This window comes from Anser brachyrhynchus, assembly GCF_964034855.1.
Source record: "Anser brachyrhynchus genome assembly, chromosome: 12".
Taxonomy (NCBI): Eukaryota; Metazoa; Chordata; class Aves; order Anseriformes; family Anatidae; genus Anser; species Anser brachyrhynchus.
The window spans coordinates 13641583-13665058 of record NC_137707.1 but is presented as its reverse complement, the minus strand read 5'-3'; the positions used below and the strand labels follow the sequence as shown (position 1 = coordinate 13665058).

Here is a 23476-nt window from a genome sequence, read left to right as displayed (position 1 = left end):
GAAGTTAGTTAATGAGATGACACAAAGGCTGTCAGTATGTGAAGTACAACAGACACTTGCTCACACGTCGGAGTCTTTCAGCTCTGAGACTTTCTGAAGCTGGTGAGCTAAAATGTTCGACACGGCTGTGCTTGGAGTACTGTAGCTACAACATTTGGTTAGGTAGCATTGTAGGACTTGGAGATATTTAGTCTTTTTTCAGGTGATCAACATTTATAGTCGGAAGAGAACCGAGAAACCTGTCGTCATCTTTTCTGATTTCATTTTGGCTTAAATCCTGCCAACTCGTACAATATATAATGTTTATATGTGGCTTTAAATGCTGGGAAAACATAAAACAGGGGCTTTGTTGGACGTGGAGTACTAGCCTAACGCAGCAGCTTCTATTGGTAAGCCATCAAAGTTGTTTTTACAGAAGAGCCTTTTCAGTCCTGGCTTTTAGCCCGGGGTCGATCTGGTTTCACAGAAGTTGGTTTAATTTCTGATGTATTTTCTTTCCCTTAGGTGTCAGTTGTTGCACTTTCCCCAGCCAGACATGAAAATCTGCCGTGGCTCTGCTCGTTACTGTGGCAGCAGTTTCCATCTCGCCGGGCGGCACTAAGAGGCAGACTGCAGTCTCCTGAATGCAGTAAATTCTGTCAGCGTGGAGACGAACTCGTTCCTGCTGCTACCCGCTCTAAATATTTGCCTTCTGTCCTCTGGACAAAGGTGCTGGTGGTGCTCTAGCTAAGTTTTGAGCTGTCACTCCCGGTGCTGGGCTATAATCACAGGTAGTTTAGCTTGCTCCAAAAGGAGTTTATTCTATATTTGTTGAACTCAGTTTGTTTTCCGGAGTCACTGCGGCTGTCCTACATCAGCAGCTTTATGGGGCAGACTGCGTATGGCACTGACACGGCATCTGTGGCTAAAAAGTGCAGGTTGGGGAGCTGTTTTACAGCGCGCTGATCCCCCATGCTTTTGGTTTCAGTGCTCTTGGAGAAGTTAGTGCCTTCTTACGCTCCCGGCTTTTTATCTCGCTCTTAATGAAAAGAGGAAGTGGACCGGATCGAATCAAATCGAGCTGAAGCCTGTGCTGCTCTCGCGGTCGCTGCTCCCGGAGGATCTGCTCGCTGCGCTCGTGGGTGTGTGGCTGTTCTGGTCAGCGTCTGCCAACAGGGGCTGCTTCTGGCAGGGCTGCACCTGAGTTACCGCAAGTAAGCGCCGGGAAGATGCTCTGTGCTGCATTGCAGGGCACGAAGCTGCTGGTTTCCACCACACCCCTCTCCACTCCCCTCTGTCTCAGTGCTGTGCTGATCTGCTCAAACAAATCCAGTCTCTGCTGTCTCGCCTGGTGAACGAGGCAGTGCAGATATGATTGCTGCCTCCCCCAGAAGTGGCTGAGGAGTGCTGGGGAAATTCTCTGTGCCTGGACACCCGGGTCTGTCCTGGCGCCCAGGCAGCAGCCATGTGCAAGGGGCAGGGATCAATTTCTCTCTCTAATCGCGTGCGTCTGACTGAACCATCACACGGTGCTCTTAAATCGCTTCTTGTCCAGATCTAAAGCGGTGCTCTTGTCCCTGGAAGTTGCGCTTAGGAACGGCGGAACAGCAGGAATGGGGAATTGTACTGTTAGAGTGCTTTGGTAAGGTTGGGGGGTACCAAGAAATGCTGGAGTTGTAGGTTGGTTCTGGGCTGTAAAAATTCCCTGTTCTGGGTGGGCTCTCTTGAACCGGTTGCTCTTGATTTTCATTTAGTAAACGAGGGAGCTAGAGTTCCTGAAGCCTTGTAGCGCCGTGCAGCACGGCCGGCTGTCAGCAACCCTCTCCTGTGACCGGAGGGCAGCGAGGTGCTCGTGGCGTGTCGCTGATCTGGCTGCAAGTCGTGCATTTGGGGCCTGAAGTTGAGGGTTTGGTTTTCCTTCTCCATTAATACGGACACCGTTGCGACTCCCTGGTTTTTCCACATTGATCCTGAGCACATACATTTTTGTCTGCCCTATAAAAACAACCGGCTCCATTCTGAACCTGGCACGGCGTGATGCACTGAGGACCTCAGCTGTTAGAGCCATTGCTCTCTGCTGTACTGGCTCTGTTCTCTCACTGGGTCTGTGCAGGCAGCCCTCACAAACGCCGGTAGAGCTTTCTACATGTATTGAGGGAGGACTCCCATCTTTTGCATTGCAACAACGTGCACTTGTGTTTTTTTGGGGGTTGATGACATGGTTTAACACGTTTTAATAGATGGCTTGTTATGGCAGTCTCTGCACATACACATACTTGTCTTCTGCTGTTTATTTAACCTCGTGTTAAAGCTATGTGTATTTTCAGCCTGTATATATGCATATGTATGCGTGCATATGTATGTATCTCAATTTATGATATAAATATGTATATACACAAGAGCTTTATACCAAATCTTTCACCTGGACTTCTCTGCTTTCTGTTTGCTCCCTTTTGTATCAAGGCGATACGTGAGCTGCCACATGCACTTCTGAGAGGTCTGGAGGTCTGCCTTAAAACGTGGTCCTGTAAGGCAACTCGCTCTGAGAGCACTTGAAAATTTGCTTAACGTTCAGGTGCTTCTGTTACACCCTCTGCGGGGAGGACGAGCAGAGTGGTGTCCTGCTCGAGAAGCTCAGCTCTTGCTGCTCTCTCTGTGCACCTGTAGGTATGGACACTGCTTATAGCCACGCAAGAACTTGCTCATATTTTCTCTTTTCTCTCTTCTCTGCAGGTTTCTGTGTGTCTTGGGTGAAACCTGCAGCAGAGATGGACACCGAAGGCTTCGGAGAGCTCCTGCAGCAGGCAGAGCAGCTCGCAGCTGAGACAGAGGGCATCTCCGAGCTCCCGCACGTGGAGCGCAACCTGCAAGAGATCCAGCAGGCTGGGGAGCGCCTGCGCTCCCGCACTCTGACCCGCACTTCCCAGGAGACTGCGGACGTTAAGGCGTAAGTACCGAGCCCCTGCGCCGGAAACTGAAAGCAGGGGGTGCAAAATGTTTGCGGGCTTGGCTTTTCAGTTGTGGGGAGCTGTGCCAGGAGGATATGCTCAGGAGAAACAGAATGACTGCAAAGCTGCTTTCTCCTTCCCCGTCTTCTTACAAAAAAATAAATTAGTAACTGAAGGATTTATTTGAGAAGCGAACTGTTCCCAATTTCAGGTGCTAAAGCCAAGAAGTGCAGTACCTTGGTGCGGCCGCTGCTGAGGACATTTACCAACGCGCTGTAGAGTTTTTCTATCTGGAAGAACTTGGCAGCTGTGCTGTACTGCAGTGGAACAGCAAAAAGCATTCAGCAGGGCTGAGGGGGTTAGATACATGCATGTGGCTGTGCAAGGTTTGGGTGTATGCATTTCTCACAACAGCTGGAAGCACTGACTGCACATGGCTAGCTGCTGACCCAAGGACTGACAGTGGGTTGGGTTTGGAGTGCATACTGGTAGCTCTGTCTGTGTGGTACTGATTTCGTACCTGCACAATTTCTTTGTTACAGGTCTGTTCTTCTTGGGTCCAGAGGGCTTGATATATCTCATATCTCTCAGCGACTCGAGAGTCTAAGTGCAGCCACTACGTTTGAGCCTCTTGAACCCGTGAAAGACACTGACATCCAGGTAGGGGCGATTCTGACACGTGTCACACTCCCCTAAACTGCTGTTCCTGTGCTCTGGTTCAAAGCTCTTCTCAGACTGTTGTGGAAGTAGTTTTGATCTGAGACTGTTGTGGAAATAGGCTTGTTTTGTGTTTAATCCACTGGCTAGAGGAAGTACGGAGGGTACACGTACTTTCTTCTTTCAGTGAAGAAAGAGTTAGCCATGAGAAGCAGCACTAAGTAGCAGATCTGCAGAAACATCTTAAGTTCTAAACTTCCTCTGAAGTCAAGAGGAACTACGCGCTTGCTGTCTTTGCAGAGTTGTCTTTGTTGATTTGAGGGATACTTCTCATAATTTTGAGTCCTTTTTAAATATCTGATGGAAGAACTCATGCAGAATCACTTGGGAATTTCAAGGTGTTGTAGGTAATAGGGGGCAGTTAAGTTAATATGCGAAGAAGGTGAGTATGGCTTTTTCTTCTGCTGCACCTCAGGTAACCCTGTCCAGGTGCTAGACTGACTGCTGTTTTTCCTGTGCTTTTCCAGTGTGATTTAATCTTGTTAAGTTTCTCTTGAATGTCTCCAGATATCTTACAAATTAACGTGACCGGACTATTTTTTGCTTTATGATATTTGCCTGCCCTTATAGAATATTTGTGTACTGCTTTTCTTGGTGAAGAAGAAATCTGCAGTGTTCACCAATTCCACAACTGGCTCTTAACTGAATAACGTCGTGTGTTGCTTTGAAAATTGATAATAGTCAGAATTACTGGTTAATCATTTGAAAGCTTATCCTCTCTCTTCACCTTCTGACAGTTCCTGGCATGTTTGGCTGCTATTTCTCACTCTCCCCACATGATTTTCCACTCTTTTTCACCCAAAAAATAGTGCACTGGGAGGCTTCACTGCATAATAATAGCCCGAGAGCTGTACAACCATTGGCATCATTCCCTTTTTCTCCTTTTATTCCTTTGTTCCAATTGTAATGTTGTTTTGTTTAATTAGTGATGTTAAACTTTGTACGTGTTTTCCTTGGCCCCGTTCTGTCACTTTTTCAAGAACTCTTCCTTTTTTTCTTCTTTGGGTTTACTACTGTTGTTAATTCTTTGATTTCTGGTGTTTTTTCTTCGTCGTTTAAGAGCACTCCTGTTGTAGATTCTCAAGCCCAGAAGCAGTGGAGCTTTTGACTCTTTGAATTCTGAGGTGTGGCATGTGGGAAAACAGCCATGCTCCTCGATAAGACTGCATAATGCTCATAGTTTACTTTATTTTCCTGCTACCTGACTAGAATGTGAAGGTTCTCTTCTTTCTTAATTACGCCAGATCTTAAGGCCCTATCATTTGATCACCAGCACATTCTGGTGACCTGCTCAGTATATTTTCTCATCTTTGGTTTGGTTTTGACCCAAGTCAATAGAGGAATGTTTTTCATTACAGTGCGTTTATTCCTTCAAAAATAAAAGCTTTGTTTTTAATTTATGGCAATTTATACAGTGGACCAAGCTTGCTATAAAGATGATTTAAATTAAAAGCAAGCATATGCAAAAAATAAACCCTAAAAAAGATTTCCTATTGCTAAAGCTTGGAGAAAGCAGGAGCAGATTTTTTTTGGAGTATTTTACCACCCGAAATCAAGAGATTTTCAGCCATGCCTAAACACACTGGGTACCCGAGTCCCATTCATCTCACCTTCAGGTGATTTCTGCAGGAATTGGGTCCTTACCTTGTGTGGGAGTTTGTGCGAGTTTCTTTAAAACTGCTCCATTTCCATCTCTAGATGCTGAAATGCTGTTTCTGGCCATAATTTTAAATCCACCTTTTTGCTTCTAAAGTTAATGATTTTTATTCAGTAAAAGAGACTTTAAAATGCAAACATTCTGAAGTAGAAGTTGAGTACTATTTTTATTTATATCAGGCAGTTTAATTGAACGTTTTTACATGGTTTATTTCTCATTGAATTTTAATTTGCGACCAAGTCTAACTTGATACAAACGTGTAAGTGCCTGTGTAAATGGAATCTAGTAAATAAGAAATGTCCCATTCTTTGTTTTCAAAATTAAAGATTCTGAACAAAAGTGCTTTTTAAATAAGCTTTGTGTTGTGAGTATAGATACGATTGTATCCTCCCGTTTAGGGAATGTTTCGAGTTCAGCATTAGAAGCAGTAGTTAATTGCAAATCAATGTGTTTAAATGGCCCAATCAGCCAATGGAATTCAACCCTTCCATTAGGAAACCAGCTAAAAAGTACAAATGAAAACCAGGATCAAAATCAATAATTTAAATCAAAGTTCACTGCTTGCCATTTTGAATCATGATTAGCACTGGTGATTTAATCACTGATCACTTGAATTTAAACCTAACTACTCATGTTGCCTAATACACATGGGCTTTGAATCTGCAAGTTTTTGTGCAAAAAACGTTTGTAAATTAGCTAAAATTGATCTGCAGAGGGAAGCCTGGCGAGGTGCTCCGTTTTAGGTGATCCTACAGGCTCGTGAGTAATGTCTGAGTGCTCAGTGTTTTGTCCCTGCTTATTTTTGTGGTTAACAAGTGTAAGAATTTTTCTGCTGCGTTGTCCTCTGCTTTGTGTGATGGTCTTTGCAGTCACTTCTCAGGCTGTCTGGCTGATGTTGATGATGGTTTGTGGTTCAAAAATACTTGCTTAGAACATGGACAAGCCTCTGTTCTTGTCTGTAGGTACTGGTACATGGTTGTCAACAACAGGATCTTGTCCTTTAAGTAGTTTTTAGTAAGGTTTTCTTATGTAGGAGGACCTTCATATTATACATTACTGCTTTTTTGTTGGTTTTGTTAACCAGGTAGGTCTTAAAATTATTCAATATTTTGATAAAAATGTACTACCAAAGCTTCCGATGTTACTTGTACCTTCTGATTGTACTGGGATTTGTTTTCATTCTCCCTAGCTAATTAGTTTCCTAAGGTTTCTTCAGATTCATGGTGTTTGTTTTGGGTCAGATGTAGCTGTCCTTTTACCCTGTGTGGAATTCTCCCTCCATGGTTGCTGCCGTTGCATCCCGCAGCGCAGCGTGTTAGAAGGAAGCAATCTCGCAGGGCTTTACTCTTCCTCCGCTGTTACTTGGTATTTACACAGACATACTGGTACGCTGTAATTCTGCAGCTTGTGAGGAGCGATTCCGTTCTGCATCAAGCCTGCAGCCAGCACTACCACTATTTTTTTAACCAACACAAACTTCTTCCCAAGTAATTAATGGGCTCGGTTCACAGCTTAGCAGTGTTATAGACTCAGCTGTCCTTTCTTCATTGCATTTTACTTTCTTTTCTTGACGCTCAGCATTCTGTCCACAAGCTGGTATGGATTACAGGAAATTCATTTCTTGTCTGGAACTTGTTTGTGTCATCTGTAGGCTCTCCATCACTTACATTGCTATTGTATGTGTAGCATCCCTCAAGCTTCAGTTGGTGCAATTAGTGTTATCAGTTCATGAATACTTCACAGCATTTGATTAGGAGGCTGAAACTTCTTTTCTTAAGGTACCTGAAACTGCAAGTGCGTTCTTCCTTCCCGTAAAGCTGCAGTGGGGCTGCGTTGGTACAGCCTACGTGTGCCACACTGCAGGAGTAGGTGACGTCTCTGGAGGTGAACGTGGGCATTTGTGCCAGAAACGCAGGCCTCATGCTTAGGCACTGCTGACTGCTGCACTTAAGCAAAGGTTATTAATATGATTAAATGTTTATTGTATGAATTTTGGGGTTCTGCTGACTTAAATATTCTATCAAAGCTCTTAGAGCATGAAAATAATGCTTAGACATCCTGCCATATGCTCCCCCATCACTCCTTTGCCTCCATGGTAATTGCTGAAAAAGAAGAAATCAGTGATTTCCCTGACAGTTTGCTTGCTTGAGCTTCTTCAGCTTTCTTCCCTGAAGTATTTACTTACTGTCTCTGTTCCTTCTCATGTTGTGGTCTATTCTAGCAGCCTGTATGTGGGCAGCACAGAGATTTGCTAGAATCTAATCTCTCAAATGAGGGCAATCAGCACTGCAGAGGGAGAATTCCAGGAAATACCCTGCTTCTTCTGGAGAGAGTAAGTCACAGCAAGGCAAGTCACAGAGGGGAGCGTCTAGGGCATGGAGTTCCTGGACGCTGATGTTGTGAGAAATTCAGAAAGCGTTAAGAGAATCTAGGAATTCACCTAACAGAAGCTTCAGATTGGGTTAACAAGCACGAGGAACCTTCTGTACAGAGCCTCTTTTAAACTGTATGCCATAGTGCTGACTAAAAAGAAGTGCAGCAAATTGCAGCTCAATTAATTATCTGAATTATTTATCAGTTGTAAAATGTAGATTGCTTGTACATAAAAGGGTTGCGAGTCCAGGAAATGTCTCCCACTAGAGCAGTAGGCCGGGAAGATTATGAAAAAGATTTTAGGCTTGCCTCTAAATTATAGGAATTTGTATTTTTCCTCTCTCCTTTCAAAGGCTGTTCCTAAACTGTATACAGCACAACAAAGACTTCTCAGAGCAAATCCAGTTCATATTAATTCCTACCTCAGAGTTTATGAAGATCAAGATATTTTTTTTAACTCGTCAGTAAGCCCTATTTTGGCAAAATCTTTGCAGAGTTGAAAAGGGTAGTCAATTGATTCCTGGTGGTCTTGATGCCGTGTTTAACAGATAAATGCACTTTTTTCCTTTTTTGTGTCTTCACGGCTTTTAAAAATCTCATGCAAGTGTGGATGATGCAAGCTGATCTCTGCAAAGATGGGGCATGTGCCTATAAATGTAATCCCCTTTCTGAACAGAACACCAGTATTTCTCCACGATTCCCTAAAGGTGAGCTATGATGTACTCCTGTAGCAGACCTCTCAGGCCACAGCAATGGCACCAAGAGGAGGAATTATTACAAGTATACAAAAAGGCTGAGCAGTTGTGGCACGTGAGCTAGGACCTGGCTCTTGCATGTGTGCTGCTTGTCGTGCATGGATGTCAGAGAGGTTCAGTGCTGCTCTGGTAAACATTTGGGGTACCCGGTAGGGATGAGTCGCAAGATCAGAGCCCAAATTATACCTACTAAGGTATTTTGGCTGATTCCAGGAGGCATTGCACTGCCCTGTATGTTTTGTATGTAGTGGCGGTTTGATACTAGCTTTAGCTGGTTTTTTTAGCTGTATACCTGTTTTAAAACGTTTAAGCCCCAAATCACGGTGGTAGTTGTAAGAAATGGCATTGTTCTACCTTCCGAAGCTCAGTCCAGCTCTCTGCAGACCTTTGAGAACGGGTTCTCGAAATAGATGTGAGCTCTCCTTGCTTACCCTGTTTTATCTGCTTGGAAAGCTCGAGGGAAATGTTGTCGGCCTCCAGCGAGGCTCTCGTTTCCCTGCTTGTACAACAGTTTCGGCGTGGGCTTCTGAGCTAGGCAAAACCGGAATGAAAGCTTGCATACCAGGCTTTCTTTTTGATTCCTGGGTGTGGATGTTTATTGACCGAGTAGCTCTTCAGAGGTCCAGAAAGAGAAGTAAGAGCTTTTATCTAAATGAGGGCAGAAGGTTAGGCTCGAACCTCTCCAAGTGGCAACTGAGGCAGACTGAAATGAAGGATCTGGGATATTTTCAGGTTTTGCAGAGTACTGTAAGCAGGCTGTGTACCAGCAGCAGCTCTGACTTTTTGCTTTGATGTTGGAGTTCTTGAGGTAGAATCTGGTCCCAAGATGCCGACCCCAGGGCTCTATGGTCTGCCTCGATGTACGTACGTGTGCAACTCTCAAATTAAAAATGCTAACTCTGACATCGGGCCCTGAAAGGGTGCGTTATTCAGCCAGTGAGCCTTTACTGCTATTTCACATGATCGTTTGTGATTACTCTGTGGTATCTACTAGAATAACACCAAAGCCCGTGGTAATCTACTAGAGTGTAACTAAAATCAGGGTTTATAAATGGAAATGCTGACACAACCTTAAAGGGGCAACCTCGAGTGCTGTTCGCCATCCATTGTTTGCATTAGCTTAGCCTGAAAATGTATTTTTCCTTTTGCAGATTTTTGTCCTTTTCCTATTTGCCAACCATTGATTTCCCCCACCCCCCAAGTCCTTCAGTTCTAATGGAGCTTGAAATTAAGGTGGCTTTATTTTCCTGTCGCTTCCTCCTTCACCCTAATCGATGATGCCAGCACAGCTGTGGGGACCCTTTAACCATTGCAGAGCCAGGACAAGGAACACAAGAGGACAATCTTCTGCCTTGTTTTTTCATTTTATTTAGGGTCAGTTGTTAGCTGCTGTTTTGTTTTTTGGTTTTTTTTTTTTTGCATTGCTGCAGTCCTAAGGAAAAATTTTCTGTGTAGATATAGCTGTGGATTCTTCAAAAGCTGTTGCTCCTCTCTATGGAGGTTCTTGGAAGTCCCTTTTTTTTTTTTTTAATTCCCAGTAGAAGTGTATGGTAGGATCAAACCCCACTAACCTGGGTTAGCTTTTTGGTTGATTTCATTAAGGATTCGACCCCTAATGTATACATTTGGTATGCAAATGACAAATATAAATATTCTGGCAATTAAATATGGCCAGAGGCAATTTTAAGACAATTGAAGAAAGCGGTTTTGAGGAATGAATGGGTGTTTGGCATGCAGCAAATGGAGCACTGTGCAAAGGCGTCTGGCCCCGAGAAATATAAATCACCAAAAGAAGGGAGAAATGAGGGTAACGACTGCATGCAAACCTCGGAAGGAAAGCTGCAGCCTGCCTGTGGCTCTGCGCAGTGCTGAGATGTGCGAGGGCTTTCACAGCGCGCAGCCTCGGCGAGGCCTCTCTGCCTCCTTCCCAACGCCGCTCAGCCTCCCAGGACCACGCGAACGAGCAGGTTGGCCCCGATCCTCCCAAGGCGTGTGCTGATCAGGGAATGCCCTGGGAGACACGGAGGTGTGCCTGGGCTGGGACCTGACTGGGGTGTAAGAGCGCAGGGTTCCCTTTTCCATAGCTGGCTGGTGAAATGATGCACAGCAGGTGAGTGAATAAGACTGTATACAAGGACAAAAAAAAGGCAAACATGTTGGTAATGCCTTTTTTTGTCTTTTTTTTGCTTGTCACTTTTTCCCTCACATGCCTAGTTTACATCTAATAGCAGTTTCCTCTAGTTCTCAGCACTGGCTTAATAGCATGAATCAGCACTACAGTTTTAAATTACCTTGGCCTTATTAATGTGAAAATAAAACAAGTGTTGGGGGGCAGGAGGGGAGAAGACCACAGCACATTTAACGTAGAATACTGTCTGGTACTGTGTGGCATTTCATCTGTTATCCAGATTACCCTCACTCACAGTGATACTGAACTGCTTGCATTTTTTTGGTTGTGTGCCAGTTGGAGTAATTATGTAGGGCCCTTCCAGTTCAACGTGATTCCGATCGTGAATTCCTAACAGAGAGGAGACCTGGTCTGTCTCCCTTTCTCTTCCTCTGTGGGTAAGCAAAGAAAGCCTGAAAGGGACACTTTAAAACTTGATGCTAATGCAAGGTCATGAGATGGAAAAATTGAGAATTCTTGTTCTAGTGGCTATGTTTATTGATCTATTTAAATTCTGCTATGTCCTGGCACATTTTATATTTCCTGTCTGCTTAATCCAGCTATGCTCTTTGCATCTCAAATAGGTACAGTGGTTGACTTTTAATAAACACCTTTGAAATCTGTCACAAACATCTTAAAACAGAGACCAGATTTTGAGTCATAACACTTGGCTTCATCCCCACCCTTCCCCTTTGGAGACTGCTGCATAGCTCTGCTCTTTGAGGAAAACTGTTCCAATCCCTCGTCAAATGCTAACTCCTGTGAAGGGCAAATAGACCTTCTGGTGCAGGAGGCAGCTTGGCATGTAGCTGGAGCTCTGGAGCACGCCTTGCCTGGTGGAACGCGATCGGCTGAGTCAGAACTTCCCCAAGACCCTACCTGGATCAACATTAGTATTGCAGGTATTGCTGTGGGATCATTACTGGTTTTTAGGATCCGTGTTGCACCTTACCAGGAGGACAGCACTTCTGGCAACCCAGTGCCTCGTAACATCCCACGTTAATCTAGTGCTCGCTGAGGTCTTGCATCGACTGCTGACCTAGACGGTGTGTGAATGAACTACTGGAATCAGTGTTTTCGTGGTGCTGGAAAAACTTCATAGCACATTTTGGTCCCTGGTTATAGGAAGTGGTGCAAAGGCATGATACTGATACAATCAGTTGCAAGGAATACTTGCAACCTCACAATTTGCCACGTCCACGTGTCATGTTAGAACAACTGAGCTAAAGAGATGGTTTTATTTATTTGAGGCCCAAATGGAGCTTTTGCAAAGTACCGCTCCATTTCGTTTTGTAAAATACTGATATTCTCATTAGTTTTGAAACCACTACAGAGAAAGTATAGACTTAATGGCAGAAGGTTTGGTTATTTCCAGTACCTTAGCTATAGCTCTGATCTAATGGATTTGCAATGCTGTGCTGGAATTTAATAGTGGAACTGATTATAAACAGACGTGAACCTGATTCATCGTTGTTGCATTTATGAAAAATAAAAAGTTAAAGAGTAAGTTAATTTAGATTTCTAAAATATTAACAGCATTTTGGATAGTAACAACATAACAGCCAGAGTCTGGGGGGGCTTTATTCTTGAGGTAATCTGATTCTTTCTTGCAGGGGCCCTGCTATGGCCACCTGGTGCTGCTGGGGAAAGTGGAAGCAGAGTCTTTGTGCTCAGAAGCCACACTCAGAGCCATGCACAGGTCTTGATACTGGGACTTGTCATGGATGGCAGAAGCTTTCTTTCCCGGTGCTGCAGTGTGTTGATGGATTTCAGCTATAGTGTCAGAGGTTTGGGTTTGAAAAATGAAAATTTTCCTAGAATTCAGGTGTATTTCAGTTCTGAAAAGACGACTTAAAGAAATTTTAATGGCAGTAAGAAAAGAGTTCACCACTCAGCAAACTTTTCTGAACGGGGAGAATGGCACGGAGCTGACCTATACAAAGAGATGCTCTTTGCTTACCTTTCCCCTGAACTGTGTTTTTTTTTTTTGCTCATATCTTTGCTTTTTAAGCATTGTCTTAAGCACCTTTCTCAAGTAATTGCTTACAGCACTACGAGCTGAACCAAACATATCACTTCTCACCAAGAAGAGTTTGTAGGGTGAGCAGGACAGATCATCTCACTGAACTCCTGTGTCTCAAGTGGGAAACCCAGTGTGCTTTTTCCAATGAGCCAGTTCATCAGATCTAGTTCAAAAACCAAAACAACCAAACATTAAAAGCTGCTGCAGCTCCCTGCAGCTCCTCCTTTCAAGCCCCCCTAATTTGCTCCAGCTTCTTGCAAGTGTTACAGCCGTGCTGAATTGCCCTGTGGTTTGTCACGAAGCCATGGGGGTAATTCAGCCATCTGGGAAAGGCCACAGGTGTATTGTTGTGCCTGCCCTGTAGTAATTAGGCAGTTTGACTCCGCATCAAAAATCTTAATCCTAGGCATTATCAGGCTTTGCTTTAGGGCAGTCACTAACTAATAAGTGTGTAAAGTGTTCACTGCGTGGCTATCCAAGTGCCGGTGTGCTTCGGCTTCCCCATACAGAACAGCGCCCTGAACGTTTGGCAGCTTGCAGATGAAATGTTCGGGTGGTGTGTTTGGCTGTTTCCTAACTTCTCTTTTTGAAGTCAAAATGAATTTGTGTTCCTGTCAAGATACTTCCCCGAAGGACAGTTGCAGCCTTCTGAGATGGGGCTGGGGACACGCACGTACGTTCACTTCGCTCAGCTGGGTTTTTGGCACAACTTCTGTTCTCACTGCCTCCCTTCTGTTGTCTTCCCTGCCCTTTGTTTCTCATCTTCCCTCCATTCTCATTTCTTTCTCTATCCATTTGTATTTACTCCCTTTGCCTTCTACCTCGGATACATTTATTACCTCCTGCCCACTCTTTACTCAGTTCTGTTCTTTGACAATATTTTGGTTGCGAGAGCATTACTCACCTACCTGAGCCAAACCACTGAAGTCCTGTTTGAACACAAAGCAGTCGTGAAATGTCTGATGTGCTGGTTTTCTGTACGCAGGGAAATGACCGAAGGAAATCAGGGAGGTGAGTTGGAAACGGTCTTCTCCATTCCATTGTTTGTGTCTTAGCAAGCACGCAAGACATGATCCATCCTAGCTTGCACCAAGACTGATTTGCGTACGTAGTGCTTTGAGCCACAGCTAAGATGCATTCAGTTTTTTAAAACTGAATTGGAACAAGGCGCTTAGTTGTCACTTGGTAAAAATGGCTGGAGGAGCTCGGAGAGGCTTGGTTTTAAAATAACTTTATGGAGAATAAATTAACGTGTCGCCAGCTTTTTTGACAGCAGTGCAAGTCTCTGGGGTGTCCTTTTAAAGCACCGATGCCTGGATTCTGCCAGATCCGCAGTGGGGTGGAGGTGGGGAAGGGGAGAGAGATTTTTCCAACTTGTGGTATTTCGGGGAGCGAGGGGAAGGCTTGCCAGTGGTGTGTGAATGCCATTTAAAGGCTTCTGAACGAGAAAAATTGAAATGTGGTAAACACGTCAGCGTTTAATTTTGGTTTCAGTAGCTTGATTAAAGCTTTCTGAATGGTTCGGTTGGCTGTCCTAGGCTTGAATTGGAGATGTGGGAATAGTTGCAGCTGAATTTGTTGTAGGTGATTTATTAGGTTGGATTTGGGACATGTCTACTTGGCTGCCTTCATGTGCAGCGTGGGGTAATTCAGAGGAGGAACGCTGACAAAGAAGTTCATGGGGATGTCTGCTTGTCTCCTAATAAATTAGGCTTCACCCTGTTCTCTGGTGGTTAGATACTGGTTGGTAGAACCCTGAAGCACGGGGTATAATAATTCTTTGCACAATTCTATCGTTAAACACAGCCCTAGATATTATCAATATGCATATACACACTGAGTCAGTCTTTTAATCCCATTATATTTTGGCCTTGCCGTCTTCCTGTGGTAGTAAGTTCCCCAATTCAATTACAGATTGTGTTAAAATTTATTTCCTCTTACTGGTTTTGAGCTTGGCATCATTCAAATTTCAGCAGACATCCTTTGCTTGTTGCTCAGAGTCGTATGAGCTGGATTTCTGGATCTGCCCTTTCTGGATGAGTTAGATATTTATTGGAGTATATCTACTCTTACTTGGTTCCTTTTCGATATTACCCATCCTCAATGTGTTCAGTCACATCATATGGGTAATTTTGCTAATTCCTCAAGTCTGTTCTGCAGTCTCCTTTGAGACTGGCTGTCCGGTTTGCGCAGCATTCTTGATAAAGCCCCAGCATTGTTTGGCTTCCCTGATAACAAAGTTCAGCGTAGCCAAACCGGGTGTGAAAGGCAGAAGTGGCAAGCTGTGAAGGATTTGATCTGAGCTCAGATAAGTGGGAGTGCACAGGTGGGGATATCATGACAAATCCTTATCTCTGTGGTTGCAAGCCAGCAGGATTCTTTGGGCCAGATTTTAAGATATGAGAGAAGAGATTTGAGGAGAAGTGGGAGAGGGAACGGAGGAAAAAACATTTCAAGCAGATGAGTGGGAACCTACACGTTATCTCCAGATCCTCGCGGCGGTAATTGATTTTGCCTGCTATGGTTACCATATAGTAACTCCGATGAAACATTCATTATTTCTTTCCTCTCCTGCCCCAAGGCTTGTAACACAAAATGGCATGTTGAAATCCGTTTACTCTGTCTGCTGAGTAGATAGAAAAACGTAAAGGCTTTAACGAGTCTGAAATAAGCACTAATGCAGTAGGCAAAAGACCCACCATTGTCTAGACTAAAAGGGAGCATCCCCAGCCTGAGGTCCTCGTGTGAGCTACGGGTAGAAGCTGGATGCAAAGAGCACCTCACTGGAATTACACTTTTGGGCTCTGTATTTTGGATACTTTTGGGCTCTGTATAGCAGAGCTAGCCCTGCTATATTTCTTTTCTTAGTCCCTGTCTAGCTTGATTTAATTTTTCCAAGGTTAAAGATGGCTTATCCTGAAAATTTGCAGGTCATTTCTAATGGTAAGAAGCTGGATTGCTCAACAGATACTGTGAATCGATATCACTTCTCTTATTTTTGTTTTGCTATTTGACTGAGGTTAATGCTTGGCTTCGTATTTGCTGCTAGGATGAAGTGCGCGATAGTGCTCCACATAATTAGCTAATGTGCTGCGCTGAGTGTTTTGCTGTTTGTCTGGGGGGTTGTATCCTCAAAAATGCCTTATTCTCTACCTTTTCTAATATGCTCATGATTTTTTTCTTCTGAGGAAAGACTTTGCATCTTCACAATAGCCATTGCTTTATTATAAGCTTATGATTTCATGAGTTATGGAAGCAAGCCCTCAAAATGAATGCTGCCTCTGGCTCCCTGTTGCTGGAACTGAGCTACAGAGTGGTTACCATCAATTAGTTGTCTTAAAACCTTTGGCGAAGAGTTGGTGTGTAACAGGCGTAGTGGTGGCTGGTATGCAGTTATATTCCAGCAGCAGAACCATCATCTGCTTTACTTTCCTCATTTCTTTTCCTTCCTTGCTTTGTCCAAGCCCCTCACGTTACCTTTCAGATGCTTTGGAGGAGTCTTTCCAGCATGTAAGGTGCTTTGTGCTGTCACTTGAAAGCTGTGAGAAGGCCACAAGGATCTTCTAGGCTGTCTCAGGCCCTTTCTTTACGGTAGGTCAGTCAAGCCAGCGGGGTAGCACTCGGTCTGAAAAGACTCCAGGGCTTGTTTCCAAGGATAAATTCCTCCAGGCCGGGGCTCAGGGTCTGGGAGGAAATGTGAGAGTGTGTCCCCACGAGTGGCAGAAATGACATGCTTTTTGCAGGGTAGCACCAGGAAGAAAAAGTCCTTCTTATTCAGTTAGAAGTCATCCCTACGTTAAATACCAAAAGCTTCGTGTCGAAGCAGCGTCCTTGTGCGGATGGCGGAGCAGATCTCCTTCCAGCAGTACCAGCAGCATCGGGGGACTGAACCTGCAGTCTGCCTTAAAGGGCAGGATTTAGCTCTTTGTCTTAATAGCTCCATCTTCTCTTGGTTATGTCGTTCCCTACAGCGTTTCTTCCTCAAACTCTTCCGCTTGCGTTGCCTCTTGAGAAGTGCCTGTAACATTTTCCTTCTCAGATGAAATACTAATTTCCAGCCAACGTATTATGTGTTAGCAGTGCATCCTGGCAACAAACGCTGCTTGGAACCACATATTCTGAGGGGAAGGTGGGAAGCAAAATTCAAAGATTCATTTCATTGCAGAAACAGCTCAGGGGAAGGTATTGCATGTTGGAAGTGCCCAAGTGGAGCCAGAGAAGGTTCCTCTTGCTGCCCTGGTGGTGCTGCTTCTAAACCCATTAATTTTATAAGACCTCCGAGGTGTCTCCTTCTGCCTTTAGCACCCTTGACTGTTGTCATCCATGCAGAATACTTTGCAAATGGTTATCGCCATTTCAGGCCAAGGGAGATGGGGCAAACTTCTTATCTAAAGCCTCTTTTACATGAGTGCACAGTGCAGAGGATGTCCTTTGCCTGGCCCGTGGCTCCATCTCAGTTTGCAGGAGCAGATGGTTCAGTGGTTTCTTGAAACAGAATTTCTCTGATACTTTATTTGAACCTTACCTTGGAAACTTTGAAATTAGTCAGATGCTGAATCAGGAGAAGAATAGTCACAATTTATAATGGAAGTGGGCTTCACTGGCACTATTTTATATGCTGATTAAGTGACTTGAAGCAAGCTGAACACGCAGAGGACTATATCTGGCAGAAGAGTTGTGATTTGGTTGTACATGCCACTGAGGAGTGCAGACAGCCATCAGGCTGTGCTTTCACATTAGTGAGGCTCTTTCCCTAGTGTCAGAGGCAATCGCTTGCTTGATTTCATCTTTTTTCTGACTGAAGTTCCAAAGTGATAAATTGAAAACCATCTCGGCCAGTATCCCGGGCCTATCTGCCTTATATAAAATGCATGCAGTAGACAGTGAAATTGAATCCCTCTTGCATGTGACTAAAGAAAGGGGCTTTTTGTTTCTTTCACCATTTATTTTTCAGCAAGTGTTGCAATTTTTGTTAGCTGAAGATGTAGTTAATGCACTTCCTTGAGAAGCTGAGGAGTTCTGTTACATGTATGAATTCATGGAGCCTTTTGCTGGCCAAGCAAGGTAGGACCTCAGAGTTTAAAATCCCCTCCCAAGCTTATTTATCTGTTCTACTTTTTTTTTCCAGTTTTAAAGCAACCCTTTGCCACACTTCTAGCACCAGATATTCGGCCTTGCTGTGAAGTATCAAATACTTATCTTAAACACTGAGCTTACAGTTTCTAGAACAAGTCAGGTGTGATAGCATATCAGCATCAATAGTGACAAAATCTTCCTCTGAGACTTCCATGTGGTCACACTCAGTAATGTTGCTTCGTGCAAGGCTGATGGCATTAAAAAGTTACAGGCTGTATTTGTGAAAGCAGTACTAATTTAAGTATTAGTAAATAATAATAAGTACTAATTTAGCTTTTGTTGATGGAAGCAGCTTCGCAGTTTAAACTTTGCTTCCTGAGACTGACAGTCTTGCAGCTGATCCCTTTGGGCTATTCTTGTTTCCTAGGGCCATCACCAGTATAAATGATTAAAGTGCAGCACTTGCCTTCAGAATGTTTGTACAAAAGCAGTGCTTTTTGATATACAGAGGTACATTCTGACAGAGTAGTCACATCTTGGAGGATCATCAGGTCTTCCTTTCACGTTAATAGTTAAGATTCAATTGCTTGTTACTTCTGGTAGCCCAGCAAAATTAAAACCGTTAAGGAAGAGCTGGCTTCCACTCCATGCTTTCTTAATTTACTTTAACTGTTAATCTCTTGAAAGATTTATGTAGGTGCTACTAGAAGCATCAGCTGAATAACCTATTGTTAGCAAGAGGAGAAGCAAAACTGCAGATGTCAGATGCCACGGCACATCTCTGTGGTCTGTATGGGGTTCATTACAAAAACCTGATGATGCTAATAATGTAAGTCTTACTGGAACCTTTTAGAGCTTTTAACTCTCAATAAAAACTTCACCTGTTTTAGAAGCTAAATTTTAGAGGATAATTTTACTGACAGGCCTAGGATGTAGAAACATGGAGTGGAGAAATGAAGGCTGAAATAGGAACAGGTTCTGTGAGTCGACATTGAACGTGCCTGTGGAGGTCTCAGGACTGGAACATCCAGCGGAGTGGGCAGATGGACAGGTGGGGTATTGCCTGTGCACATCTACACAGCTCCGTCCTCTGCCTACAGCAGTTCCTCTCCTATTGAATGTTATAGTTTGAGGGCAGGGGGTGGGCAGGGAAGCACAAGTTATGACTACTGATAGAAAATGCTGCCTTAAAATCTCAGACCATAATTTATATCAATGACTGTCACGGCTTTTGCTATATCAAGCTGAAATAATTAAGAGATTCAATTTAATATGAAAAAACAAAATGCATTTGTCACTGTGCTTTGACTGTTTGATTTATATTTACACCCAAGCCAATACTGTGTTCTTCATCCTCTGGAAGTGTCAAATGACAAATGTTGTCTTAAGTTATTTTATAGCACACATTGTGAGAACAGCTAAAATAGAAGCCAAACATTTAGTTTCTGAAACCAGAGGTTATAAATTCGATATAAAAACAGAGAGTGATCCTGGAGGTCTTTTTCTCTTGCGAGAATTTAGAACAAGGCCATCACAAAGAGCCAAGGATGTGGGTTTTCAGTGCTTTAGATTTATCCATTTGTACTTTGCTGACCGAAAGCAGCACACAAGAACAAGCACACAGACTGCTGTCAGATGGGCTCTGGGTGAGCAGGAAACGGGGACCTCTTTGGGTTGTTTTCAGATCTTCCCCAGGACAGAACAACGAAGGGAATGAGAGTTCCCAACTTTGAAAGCAAGCAGTCAAAATATGTTCCAGGAGTATTTTGGAGCAGGAATGCCAGTTTAAATATTTATGCGGTGTTTTATTGCACTGATTCAAATATTGAATAGCGCCTGACCCTTGAGTTCCTGGATGCCTGCCTGCCTGGCACCCCACGGTGGGTATATTTACTTAGAAAACAGCCTTCTGCAGCAGCTGGTTTTCAGCACAGGAAATGGGGAAAGCTGGATCCAATTTTTTCCTGATTTTCATGCTTGACTTTGAGTTTGCCTTCCTATGCATCAGTTTCTTCACCTGTGAAATAAAGGTTGCATTTACTGCTGGCTCTCACGAGGTCTGTAATGAAGGCTTTATGCGGATGTTTTCCTTGTTACTGTTTCCTCAGACCTCCTTGCTGTTCCCACTCCTGCTCAGTGCTCAGCAGCGTTTATCTGGCTTCCACCTTCCCTCCCTCAGATACTAGCCCGGGGGAAGCAGAGGGTGTTCCTCTTCGTCGGTGCTTTCCGGCTGCCCCTGGACCAGGCTGGCTGTCAGCAGAGCTCCTGTCCCACCTGAAACGAGGAACTGAAGCTGTGCTGCAGGCTGAAACCGCCCTCTTACTGCAAAGCCATCTGCAGTGGCTATCAGCCAGTCTGAGCCAGTGATCTTCAGCTTCTCTGAGCTGAAGCTGTGGCCACACAAACCCTTCGATTACACTGCCAGTTGATTAGAGTCACAGGCTGGAGCTGGAGGAGTCAATACAGCTACTGCCTACTGCCCAATATAATCGTTTTATGCAGCAGCATTTTGTATGGTGACCCTCGCTTGGGATGGATTATTTAGGATGTCCTTGATTGTAGAGAGTGCTTGAGACAGAGCAGCACAACCTAATGATCTGAGATCTGTCCCAGCCCATTGCTGGACACGTACACAGCTGCAGAGCTGGGTTTGTGCACCCAAGGACAGCTCTGTGGTCCTTGAAGACATGCACAACCCCGTTCTTCAGCTGCTGGGCTTGCTGCCTTGGGTCCTTTTGCAGAGCTGAACCTCGAGGTGCGGGTGCCCAGACCTGAAACCATCAGCGAGAAGCCTTTCCATATTGCTAGCCCTGCCGTGTGCTTGTTTAGAGCTGAAGCCCCAGGGACAGGAGATAGTTTTAGCAAATAAACGCAAAGGATCTGTGGCAGGATTTCTGAAACAATCGTTCTCTGTTTCCCTCCGTGTATTTGCAGACTCGGGGAAGAAAATGGAGAATTCAGCCAGCGTGTTTACCCAAGCTATTACGCTGGCTTAACCGTTCCATGATGAAGTTCCATTTCAGCACTGAGCTCTCCAGGCTGCGGAGATAAAAATGATCAATTGGGATTGGTTTTGTCCTCCTGTTTTCGCATTCAGGTTTCACAGCACTGGATCGGTGGCTGCCACCGTTTCTTCCTGAAAAACAGGCTGACCCTGAACCTTTCCCTGGACGTGGGCAGCTGCTCCAGCTGTCCATAAACCCGAGGTTTTTTCCACTGTTGAGAAATGTAGCAGTGGCTCAGTGTTACGACCTTATCTCAGAATGGGAAGGCAGAGTTAACTAAATTTAAAGCATTTGCTCCATCACAGAGCAATCCTGCCTGGTGCTCCTGCTTTCCAGAGGGCGTCCAACCCCATCCTCTGCAGAGCTTGCCTTGGGCTGATCCAGCTGATGGCTTACGTTGGGGGGACGTGCAAGGCTGATGTTGTGCAGGCAATTAAAATCTATGAATTAGATTAAAACCCGAATGTTAGCTTGCTCTGATGCGATTCTTTTTTTTGTTTTCTTTTGGTTGAGATGCTCTTTGGAGATAAAGCTAGAATCAGACTGCTGATCTGCAGCTGCTTGGGGCTTAGCTTTGAGGTTTCTGTATTTTGCTGCTCTTACCTCTTGACCTGCTTGATTCATTTTGTGTCTGAAGTTCTGTCCTTTTTATTCCTGACTTTCCTGTTTATAATACACACATCTGTACTGTTTGGTAGCTGTGAAATAACTGTGCTTCATTTCTTGCTTTGAGACTTTATTTTATTTTTTATTTAGAGCTGAGCTTGACAAAGAAGGACGAGGCCAGGAGCGGTTACAAAGGGGCATGGTATTTTTACTGTAATACCGGGGTATCGATTGTTGACTTATTGGTAGGCTTAATGCACAGCCATTTCCTTCGTGTCTGAACGTCCATTAAAACGCTGGCGTGGTGCCAGAGCGTTGAAATCCTGCATTTTATGATATAATCTGGCTCTCCAAAAGTACTAATGTGGTTTGGATTTTAAAAAAAAAAAAAAGGCAATCTCGAGTTTCCTTCTTTTGCTTGTTTTTTTTTTTTAACTCGTTAACCTTTACGTGCTAAAAGGAACATCTGAAGATGGGGACAGAGGGAAGGAGGCAGGAGTCCTGATGTTTTGAGGTTTGTGCCTTTGAAATTTCTCATCTTTTGTCTTTGAGATGCCCAGTGCTTGCCAGGCTGCCGACAGAGACGTTCGGGGATGCAGAGAAGTATTCCTGACTCCGTAGTTTATTGGATTAAAACAAGTCATGTTTTTTTGAGAGGAAGGTTTTGCTGGTGTTACGCATTAGTAGCACTGCCCACAAAAATATTTGTCAGCTTGTAACTCTTGTCAGGTGTGAGGCAGGGCTCTGTCTTGTCCCTGCAGCACTATCGGTGACCCATGGTCAGCACCCAGGGGTGCGTACCCCTGTTGGGCAATGGTACCTGTTCCTCCTGGTCCTTGGGCTCAAGGCTCAGGGCCACGCTACTGGTGGGACAGTTTTCTAGCTTGTAGAAAAGGCTGCAGAGAGTTGAAGAATATGGGTATGGGAGGCCTGATGCTAGTGCTGTTGTGTGGGGACAACCTTTGCACAAAGCAGCTCTCCTGACTGCAGTCACCCTTTGGTATCGGTAAGGCAGGAAGGGACGTCAGACTCCTGAGACTTTTGACTCTTACAAACCATTTGCCATTGCGGTCAGCCAGCAGTGCCCCAAGCCCTCCTTTCCCAATTGTTCTCTGCGGCAGGTCCCCGGTGCTTCTTCAGGTTGCATACCAAGTCTTTCTGCTCTCTCTCTTGGCTTTTCTGTCTCCCTTTTAAAGAAACGCAAACTGTCACAAAGCAGAAAGGATTAAGCTTGCTTCACTTTCTGCGTGTCTTTGCTTTTGGGTGGGGATGGGAACATGCTTTTGGTGGAAAACGCTGTTGTTCAGTGACCTGGCTCTGTAAGGCAGTAATGCTGTCTTTCACAACCTGCCACAAAGAACAATAATTACACCAAGCCTTAATAACTATAATACACCTCAAATAAGTACTGGAAATGAAGGGAGGCTGACGCAGCTTTTTTTCCTCCCAAATGTGCAGGATGCGCTTCACAGAAGGTGAGGAGCCAGGAGTTTGCCCTCTGGCTGCTGTCCTGGGTGGTATTGCATCTTTCGTGCCCAGACTTGTAGCCAGGACTCACTGCGGCCCCTTTCTTGTCATTCCAGCTTTCCGTTAAATAACACGATGCCATGAAGGGGGGTTATTACCTGTTAGATTCTGTCTTTTTAAAGGAAACGTGTATGGGACTCTTGCCAAGAAAGATAGAGCTTTCTCCCACTGGGAACCAGTAGTGGTTTCTCCATCTCCATGGCACAAGCCAGTGTGGCTGGTGCCGTGACGCAGGTGAAACGTGTGCTGGTATCTCTGTTAAACTATTTTTCCTGCCCTTGAAGGCAGCATCCTCATTTCCTAAAGAAACAAAGATGCTGGAAAAACCCTTTTGGAAAAAACCCTTAAGGACTTTGTTTCCTGCGCAGTTCTTACCCATTGAATTACCGTGGTCGATCTGCGGGATTTCACGGTGACTTTTCAGTGCGTTGTGTTTGGGGGACAGATCGTGAAGCACTGTGGAAATGAGTCTCTTCTCTTTTTCTCGTTTAGTAGGAAAAAAAAAACAACTAATGAGCTACACTGGGTTTCCAGCTCACCTTTGCGTGGCGTACAGCCCAGCTCCTGAGCACTTGTATTCCCTTTCCAGTGGCTCTTGTGTGGCATGGCCCCTGCTTACCTGCCTTAATCAGAGTTGAGCGTT

The 23476-nt window shown here is 44.5% G+C and overlaps 1 protein-coding gene and 1 long non-coding RNA gene across 3 annotated transcripts in view; both read left to right on the top strand.

Annotated features, from left to right (window-relative positions):
- Positions 1-23476, top strand: part of NUP93 (nucleoporin 93) — an 81437-nt gene that overhangs the window by 2948 nt on the left and 55013 nt on the right. For both annotated transcript variants that reach the window (XM_080552698.1, XM_080552699.1), the window contains exons 2-3: positions 2713-2926; positions 3470-3587. In XM_080552698.1, coding sequence (XP_080408824.1) covers positions 2713-2926; positions 3470-3587 — 332 coding nt within the window. The remainder of the gene's footprint in view (positions 1-2712; positions 2927-3469; positions 3588-23476) is intronic.
- Positions 3597-23179, top strand: LOC308176658. The gene is made up of 2 exons (XR_013938457.1): positions 3597-17683; positions 19804-23179. It is a non-coding gene; the product is annotated as an uncharacterized lncRNA (long non-coding RNA).